The 9,441-nt window shown below is 43.7% G+C and overlaps 1 protein-coding gene across 1 annotated transcript; it reads right to left on the bottom strand.

Moving 5' to 3' along the window:
- Positions 1-1,042: 1,042 nt before the first annotated feature.
- Positions 1,043-9,091, bottom strand: LOC123031780 (gasdermin-A-like). Its single transcript, XM_044447097.1, has 10 exons — positions 8,975-9,091; positions 8,189-8,441; positions 7,162-7,345; positions 5,982-6,165; positions 5,780-5,873; positions 4,256-4,288; positions 3,594-3,739; positions 2,904-3,054; positions 2,260-2,333; positions 1,043-1,609 (listed from the first exon to the last, which is right to left on the bottom strand). Exons 2-10 carry the CDS (start codon positions 8,403-8,405, stop codon positions 1,364-1,366), a joined length of 1,329 nt encoding a protein of 442 aa, XP_044303032.1. The 5' UTR covers positions 8,406-8,441; positions 8,975-9,091; the 3' UTR covers positions 1,043-1,363.
- Between the last annotated feature and the right edge of the window lie 350 nt (positions 9,092-9,441).

Genomic DNA, 9,441 nt, shown 5'->3' with positions numbered 1-9,441 from the left:
TTCCGTATTTTCCATCAGTAATACAGTGGTACCTTGGCTCACAAACTTAATCCATTCCAGGACTCTGGTCATGATCCAAATTGGTTGTGAGCCAAGTCAAATTTCCCCATAAGGGTCAATGTAAATGAGGTTAATCTGTTCTGCAACTTTTTTTTTTACTCACAAAAATTTGAAGCAAAGTGACAAAGAACAAAGATTGCGGCCATCTCCCACCCCCCCCCCAGAGATCGTGCGGAGGGGGTGGGGGGAGATGGGCGCGATCGCGGGCGCGCTGTGGGGGAGGTGTGCGTGGGTGTGCATGGGAGGCGGGTGCGGGTGTGCCCTGCGTGGGAGGTGGGCATGGGCGCAATCATGGCCATCTCCCCACACCCAGCATAAACACAGCCATCTCTCCCCACCCAGCGCAACCGCGATCACACCTGTGCAGGGAAGGCGGGCATGCTCGCGATCGTCACCCAATGCAGAGCTTGCGACCTGCCGCAAAAATTTTATGAAATTTCTGTTCGCGACCCGATTTGGTCGTGAATGAGGCATTCGTGAGCCGAGGTACCACTGTAATGGTTCTGGTTCCTCAAGCTGTTGAGTATACATCTGAATGTAATTATTGGATCAATTCTGAACTCTGTGAGTGAGCTTGTTCTTTGAGCATGGCAGGGTTGGATTCACAGCAGCATTCTGCCATCTTCCTAAACTCAGTGTAAAAAGTGACTATACCTTACATTTATTTCTATATATATTTCTGTCTTCAAAGCAGGTTCACAGATCTCAGCAAACCATTAGAAACAGATTAAAATGCAATGATTAGATAACAGAAAATCAGCTAAGATACCATAACCCAAAATCATATCAGTTCCAGATCCTCACTGTTACTATAACTGCATATATGGGAATCCATGACAAAAAGAGAATCAAGAGTCATTTCTGTTGTTACAAACACATCTGAAAAAGCCATGTCCCTTGGTGATTCAAAAACTGTTTCCAAAATATGCATAGAAATCAATAGTGGAGCTGAATTTAAGAAATGTTCCTTCTCATTATTGATGAATAAACATATGAACTTTTAAAACGTTTCTTGTGGAATTCTAGCAAGGACCAGAAATGGAGTAAAAGACAATAAGGCCACAAGAGAATGAGTGATCCTGTAATGTGTATAGAACACCCACTGGCGGAAAGTGTGATGCTTAAATGCATGGGTTTTGGAGTTGTTATTTTTGAAGAGCACCACCCCTCCCTACAACAACGTATCAAATAATTTTGAAATTGAGGAAAATTACAAAGGCAGTTGTGATATGGCTGGTACGGAGTAGTTCAGAGGAGAAAATTCAGATATTATACTGTTCCAACAGAAGGCCATTGGAGGCACTTAACACTTCCTCTGGAACATATCCAGTATGTACAAAGCCACATACAATGGGCAGAGGGCTAAATAAGCTTCTGGGTCTCCAGTCCCAGCAAGGCCAGGTCCAGCTTTTTTCACTGTCACTCCTGTTGGCTCAATCATTGCTGTCGTTAAGTCCAAGTCTTCTTCAGTGAAAGGATTGACCAGCTGAGCATCTACAGTGAAATCCACTTCTTCCTCACTGAAGTCGCTGTCTAGGATATTTCCAACCTTCCCAAAGAAAAGAGAAACCAATCAGAATTTCCTGGTCTGTAATTCTCAAAACCAAAGTATGTATGCTAAATGTAGTACTGTCTAGGTCAGATTTTTTTTCTTTTGTTTGTTGCTTTTCAGAACTTTTGCTGCTTTTTGCTGATAGTGGTTTTTTTAATAACCTAGGACTGCATTGTTATAAGTCATCTTGGGAGGATTCCTGCCCAGAAGGCAGTCTAGGAATATTCAAAATATAAATAAACAAGGAAATAAGATGAAAGTAATTCAAATAAAATAGGAAAGATGCAACATGTGTTGTGACACTATATTCATGTTATCTTGGCTGGGTGTGAGCTACGCAGGCTGATTCATTGCTGTCTCTTACTACAAAGCATGTCCCTTTGACTTCAGCAGGACACATTTCTCCAAAAGTGTGAAACGGGACTTCAGCATTAAAATGTGTTATCAATCAGCTTGGCTGGTTACCATAAAGATTACTGCTGGGAGGTTTCTGCACAAGCAAGTGACTCCTTGAAGTTCCAGGAAGATGCATAAGCTAAGAGTTTACCCTGCGCCTCTGCTAAAACATTGCACTTGTGACTTTCTCTTGTATTCAGCAAGTATGTATTAATCTGCCTCTTTCTTGTGTGAGGTGAATCACTCCTTACCAGTGCAAGCTGGGTGGAGACAATCTTCTTCTCCACGGATTCTGCCAGGAGTAGCAGCTGGAGCTCTGTCAGTTCTGGGAGAGTGAGAGAGCAGGCAGTGGTTTGAGGAAAGAACACATTTTAAGGGGTGGATGGCAGAAGCAGAGCTGGAAACAAAGCCCAGTTGTAGCTAGAGGGAGTGGTTGGTGAACATTGTTAAAAAAGCAATCCTATGCTTCATGAGGACTGGACTTCAAGCTTAATTCACTTGGTTTCTTGCTGCAGACACAGCACTGAGGACACAGGCAATGGTTTTCAGATACAATTGAGCTGAAGTTGTACATGAATGTCAGAAAGGAGACATCACTTGGAAAGCTGGTTTTCTTCATGGCCAGGACTATTCTTCCTCAGCTGTGGAATCTAGGAGTCCTTAAATGCACCTAAAGTTTACACTGTAATCTGATCATAGTTGTAGAGAGGAATAGATTAATGACTCCGATGTGTTTCAACACCGCTGGCAGTCTGGGTTGTCTGCTTTGTTAATCCAAGCATGAAGCAGGGCATGACTTAAATTGTGTAGTTAGCTGCCTTGCAGCTTGTTTGGTTTTTAGTATTACTTATGGGGTTCCTCAGGTTTCATTAGAACCATAACACATGATCCTTACCAACTAGAGCCTGAAGAAAGTAGAGGATGGAATCAGCAAGGTTAATATAGACAATCCCTTCGGAATCGTGTAAAAAGTACAGCAGATCTTGCAACTCTGGTTTGTCGGTCTTCATCTTCAATTGGTTGGTGCCTTCAAGAGCCTGCTCTAGCTAAGAATTGAGGATAGAGGGAAATATGTCAGTGCCAATGCTTGTCAATTTTTTTCTGAGTACATGTGTATTAGGAATAAACATCAGGAACGTGGATCAATTGTCCATTTTATTTAGATGTGATAAGTCTTCCTTTCCCTAAAGTCTAGGAAGTATAGGAGAAATGGTTTTCTTTCTGATTTCATGGCATGGATACACACACAAGCCCCACAACCCAGGCCTGTCTCAGAGGAGCCCTGATGGAGGGCTGCTGTTGCTGGTTGGGAGCATTGCAGTGCTCAGACTGAGGCTTCAGGGACAGACTGGGTTGTGCAATGAATAAAGGAATCTTCATTCTGATGACAGGTAGCTGCAGCAGACATGCCCCATGCCCCACCCTACTGAAGATGCATAGCATTGGAAGAGGCCCATGAAGTCAGACTGGTGGCTGACATCTTAAAGAAGGGCTGTTAAGTCTCCACATATTGCTGGAAGAAAAGTTTTTGGGCCGGAAGGCCCAAAAGCAGTGACACGCTGCATCCCGAAAGGAAGATGCTCACCTGGAATTCCAGTTCTTGCAAGAGATCATTCTCCTTCATTATAGACACGAAGGCAGTGAGAAACCTGCTGCACAGATCTGAACGTAAGTAAAAGAGTTCTCCTCCTTCCTCTTTCATTTCTATCTGAAGGTCTTCAGTCTTGTTTTCTAGGGACGCAGGCAGCACAAAGAAGGAAGAGTACAAGTCAGGGTTTGGTAACAAATTACTTTGCTGCTATGTGTGGTCAATGCATTGCTTAGATAGTTTAAAAAATATTTCAATCTATATAAATGCCCCTCGTTCAAATGGGGAACCAGACTAATTTTTAAAGCTCACTTTAGAAATATTAGTTTTTCTCATAAACAAAAATAATCAACACATTTCTCAACTAAATTTCATTATTAATTGATGAAAACATCCTTAGGCACTGATATTGCCTTCAGCTCTTTTCTCTCTCCAGCAGTGTGGAAATTAGAGCCTCACAGATTTAGTTGGACTACAACTCCCATCAACTCTCACCATTGCTCTGCTGACTGGGGTTGATGGAAGGTACAGTCGAAGAACATTTGTGGGGGGTACATGTTTACTCATTTGTATATATCTATTTATATATTGCACCGCTCCAAGTTATAACCAGTGTGATGAAAGATACATTGGGTATGAATATAAAAGGCAATCCTTACCTCTGTGTACAGAAGCTATTTTTGATCGTGCTTCTGAAATGGAAAAAAATTATAGGGGTGTGTAGGTGAAAGTTAATCACAAAGTGTAATGTCATAATCAGCAATTTGCCCTATCTGCCAATTTGCTTTCTCAATAAAAGACATTCTTCTTTGATGGCACTGAATGAAATGTCAAATTATTTTAAGGATCATTTCTCATCCAAACTGTTATTGGAGCAATAATGAATAACCTTCTTGGAGACACTTTAAAAAATGCGTAACTACCTCTTAGCATCTTGCTCTCCTAATGACTATCAAACAGTAGCACACCTATGTAAGACAGGTGCAGAACCTCAGGCCCAGGGTCCCAATTTAACCCTTTGGGGTCCCCAAGAAGGCCACCCCCCTTTTCCCCAACCAGACATCATTTGGTGTTTCTCCAGCGTTTGTGCAGTTTTTTGTCCCTCAAAAGGGTTGACAAGCCTCTCCCAAGGCTTAGTTACTGGCAGTCAGAGGCCTGAGCTACCATATGAGGGTGTCTCTCTGTATTCAGGCCTAGCCATTTGTCCTTGACCCACACACACCTAGAATACAACCCCTGGAGTTTCTCCTGAGTGGAATTTGGTCCTTAGGCTGGAGGAGGTTTATTTATTTATTTTTATTTATTTTTCGATTTATATCCTGCCTTTTTCCTACAAAGGGCTCAAGGCAGCTTACATCTCCTCCTCCATCTTATTCCCACAACAACAACCCTGTGAGGTAGGTTGGGCTGAGAGTCTGTGACTGGCCCAAAGTCACCCAAAGGTTCTGCAGCCTCCCTTTCACGGGACCTTCCTGTGAAGCACTTGGTATCTATTTAAAGGTTGCTTGGCTCACCTCTAAAACAGCTCCCAAAGAGGGAGGCCTTTGCAGGCTTCTAGAATTGGAAGGGAACCAGGCAGGTGGTCTTCCCTGTGGTTGTGGGGAGTTCTAGAAACTGCTGCTACTGCAGAGAAGCCCCAAGCCTGAATCTTACAATTGCCAAACTCTGCAAGGGAGAACATGTGTGGTATGGCCTTGTCTGAAGATTGTATTATACATGAGCTTATCTGACAGGCAGTGTGGTGTAGTGGTTAGACTGCTTTGGACTAGGATTTGGGAGACCTTGATTCAGATCTGTCAGATAGGATGCTCCCTGGAAGACTAGGCTAGTCAGTGTTTCTTAGTCTTCTCCCAGGCCACAGGGGCTTCTTAGGATGGATTTGTGAGGCATGGAAGAGATCATAGAAACCACCTTGATCTGTTGGAGAAATGAAGGGATGAAATATAATAGCTAAATAAAGGGGCCATAGGAGATAAGATGTGCCCTCAAAGGCTCAAAGGCAAAAGGAAGGAAGGAGATCTCCAAGTAGACTTGAACCTGATAGAAATGTTCCTCATTGGCAGTCTTGCAAAACTAATTTCAGCCAGGAATTTTATCTGCCTGTAAAAAATAGCATAGCCTTTTTATTCGCTTATAGATTCATGAGCCACAAGTTTGACATAAGCAAGTATTTGCTTTCTTACTAGAACGAAGTGCTCCTAGAAGTAGATGATAGCCTTTGAATGCCACAGTAGCAGCTTTTGGGATGGTAATTCCTTTCAGACTGTTTATGTTGCCCTACAATAGAAAACAAGAGCTTTCATGAGCACCATGAAAATGTAACAGTAAGGAAAGACATATTTCTCTGTGCTCCTATTTAGTGGTCAGTCCAAACTCAAAGCTAACCTGCATTCCCATTTGCAAATTCAGTTTGGGGATGATGTCAGCTGCTAAAGAGAATTGTCCTTCTGCTTTGATAGATTCCTCACAACGTATGTCTTCCATCGTCTCTATTACCTCTGTGATCACGTACAGGTCATTTGGAGACTTCTTGGCTTGTTTAATGAACATGTGGTCCATGTTGATGGTCCTAAAATAGAAAGTAGGGATCTACACTATGACTATAGAGCAGACTGCATAAAATCTCTCTTCATGGTAGCTAAAGCTATGGCGTGGATCCCAGTTGAGTGTGAAACTGATCCCCAAGTGTAAGGACTGAAGAAAGCCAGTAAGAACAATTATTGTGTTTTTAAGCTCAGAGCAGTCAAGGCGGGGCAGCAGCAGGCAAGCACTCTGCCTCCCACGTACTGGTTTCCATCAGCAGTGCAGGGACCCAGCGTCCCGGCCTTGTGCATCACAGTAACAACCCTCCGATGGGTCATTCTTGGGTTCTTAGTGGAAGCAACAGTGATGAGTGTGCAGGGGGCAGTATGCTTGCTTGCTTGCTCGCTTGCTTGCTGCCAGCTGGTCCTGCCAATTCTTGAGTTCAAGAATAGGGTCAGTGTCTTTGCAATCCTTCAGAAAGCTAAATACCTGCCAGTCTGCATTTTGGCATGAGGAAGGCTAGAACCCCTTCTTTTTACCATGCTGTCTCCCCAACTCAAACATTTTTCTATTCTATAGCATAGATGCAGTGCCCTCCAAATGAAATACCTGTCAGCTCCAGCTACTACAGCCAGTGAACCACATTTCTGGGGAGCGTAGTTCTAAACATCTGGAGGATATCATGCTGGGAGAAGCTGTCTTAAACAATGCTTTGCTTTTTCCACATTGTTTTAAATGAGGCTTAACTTCCAAAAGCTGTCTAGATCCAACCCAAAGTTGCCCCTGATCGCTTTAATGTATATTTAAAAGAACCCAAATAAAACTTCATCAGAGGGTTGTTTGTTTTTTAATGTCATATGTGTGATTTGTGCCATATTTCATATGTGGCACATTTGATCGCAATGTTTCTCAGTGCGGTTCTGCTTTACACAAAAAGTCTGAGGGTTGCTAGAGAATTCCTGTTGTCTGGATTGGAAATTATCTCCATTTGCCCTTGAAAGTAAAACATGAATGAGTGCACTTAGCCTTCTTTCAGCCTTACCCTTCTAGAGAAACTAATTTGTATACAGGGATGTGTCTCTTTTTCAGTGTCACACACGATTCATGGGACTCACTGGCAGAGCCCATCATGTTTGCCGGTGGAATCGCAGCACCACCACCACCATCAGCCTTCCCTTTCCAAGATTCCTTGTCCACAGTGGTGTATGGGCCTGAGTCATAGATATCTGTAGGGAAAAATGAAGAAGGGAGTGCTAGGGAAAAAAGAGCCATTAGAGGAAGAGGATACCTATTCAAAGGCAGTGGAAGACCTACAATTAAATGTTGCGGTGGGGAGTTCCATGTTCCCATCAGTTAGCCAAACCCCCTGCCCCACCTGACACCTCCTCCACAAGAATCAGTCAACATCGCATGGTCACAGCACATGCTCCTCACTGGGGTGTTGTTGGGTACCCCGAGGTTCTTTTCGGAAGATGCTTTGTACTCTTGCACGCTCTGGGGTTCCCACAAGCCTCCTGAGACTTCTAGTTCTTGGCTGCAAGTGTTTTGGCTACATAAGAATTCCTACTTCAGAATCATCAGACAGAGAGGTTTGCCTGCTATCCCTTAGAGCAGGGGTCTCAAACTCGCGGCCCGCGGGTCAATTGCCGGGATGGACGGGGGAGGGGCCCTGCGGCCTTCGAAGTGCCGGCGGCACCTGGGCCGGCCTCCAGGAGCGACGCGGGATGAGTGGCCCACCACCACCGTGGTGGTGGAATACTTGATGCGGCCCAGCCTCACCCAGACTCTACTTCCAGCGGCTCCCAGGTAAGTTGAGTTTGAGACCCCTGCCTTAGAAGGTACTGTGTGTCTCCTTAATGGATGAAAATGATGGAAGGATTGCTGAAAAAACATAGGAGAGCTATAAGTGGATATGTCTGCAAGTCCCATAAAATTCTGGGGGTGATCTGAAGGACAATTGCTTGATTACAAGCTTCATCCGAAACCACCCAGAAAGGTTAATTCTGTGCCCAGTTTCATGTCTGCATTTTTTCCACTCCTGCAGAGGAATACTGCATCTTAAGCATTACCTAGCTGTGTAATGTCATCTTTTGATAAGAGTACATCCTCCAGTTTGATTGAGGTCTTTTTGAAAGAACAGGTCTGCCATGGCAGAATCTTTCTCTTCTTTTGAACCAGGCATAGAAGTTTGAAACCTTCGTGTTCTGTAACGTTTTGTAGATGGTTCCAGTTTTCAAATGGATCCAGCTGCTTAATCCAAGATCTAGTTGCCTTATGGAATGCCATTTCAGAGACTTATGCAAATATTACTGGTTGACTGACCTAAAGGGAGGAATGATCGGAATAGGAACAAAATCAAGGATTACAATGCTGTTTTAAAGGCCTTTTTCTGATTTAATCATCTCTTTTTAGCATGGTTCAGTCTGTGAGACTCATAGGAAAAGAAATTAGCTTCTGAACCGAGCCTGAAAGTTGTTTAGCATGATGGAAAAATGGTCAAGAGGAATCAAATGCAGGCAATAAGCGGAACTGTACATGTTGTCTCCTGGGTTGTGGTGAAATCGTGTTAATGCAATGCCAACAGGGAATTTCTTGCACCTCCCAAGTGGATGTGGGGTTGGAACATGCATTATACACGGTACAAACTCAGACGAAACTTGAGAGTAACAGCTAGGTGGAGAAATGCAGGTTGTAGGGTAATAGAAACATAAAGAATGTGGATCTATCCCTGGAAAGCAGGACGTTTGGCTGAAAAAATATAAGGCTTTACTCTCGCGCTCTGTTTTGATTAGAAACAAAACTAAAAAGTAAAGCGCGTTAAGATCCGATTTCCTATTCTTAAACAGGATTCTTACCCTTGTCAGACTTCGGGGGGAATGATTTAGGCGTGCCTTGGACGAAATTAATGGATGAAGACATGAGTTTTAATATTTCTTTTGCATCAAGCCAGTCATTCAGGAAAAGAAATTGTAGGGGACAATTGGAATCTGAAGCAAGGTCAGGGTGCAGAAGAGTAAAAGAGGAAGAGGGAGGAGCGTCAGCAAGAGCGACAGTTCTTTGAGAGCAAAACACCTCTATTAAACGGGTTGCCTCGGGAAAAGCGAACTGGCCAATTGTGTCCCTGCAAAATCGGTGAGCAAGATGTTAGATCTAGTAACAGCAAGAGCTGTCGTGGAAGCCTGCTTAAGCCTGGTATCGGTATTGTGCCCTTCCCTGTGTGCAAGGCTCCTGAGCATGAGCAACGTTTCTGTGCCTTTTGGGGTCTAAGCCAGGCCCAAGTCTGGTGAAGAGAGGAAGTCTGTCCCTGATCAAGGATGTGGAC

This window comes from Varanus komodoensis, unplaced genomic scaffold, assembly GCF_004798865.1.
Source record: "Varanus komodoensis strain SLA01 unplaced genomic scaffold, ASM479886v1 scaffold50, whole genome shotgun sequence".
Classification (NCBI taxonomy): domain Eukaryota; kingdom Metazoa; phylum Chordata; class Lepidosauria; order Squamata; family Varanidae; genus Varanus; species Varanus komodoensis.
Note: the sequence above shows the minus strand (reverse complement) of the source record. Positions and strands in the feature narration are given on the sequence as shown.

Coding starts and splice junctions, on each gene's coding strand:
- LOC123031780 (XM_044447097.1), bottom strand. CDS start 8,405: ATGGCATTCCATAAGGCAACTAGATCTTGGATTAAGCAGCTGGATCCA. Junction 6,166..7,161: donor AAATTAGTTTCTCTAGAAGG/GTAAGGCTGAAA, acceptor TTTCTATTTTAG/GACCATCAACATGGACCACA. Junction 4,289..5,779: donor TCTAGGAGCACTTCGTTCTA/GTAAGAAAGCAA, acceptor TTTCCATTTCAG/AAGCACGATCAAAAATAGCT.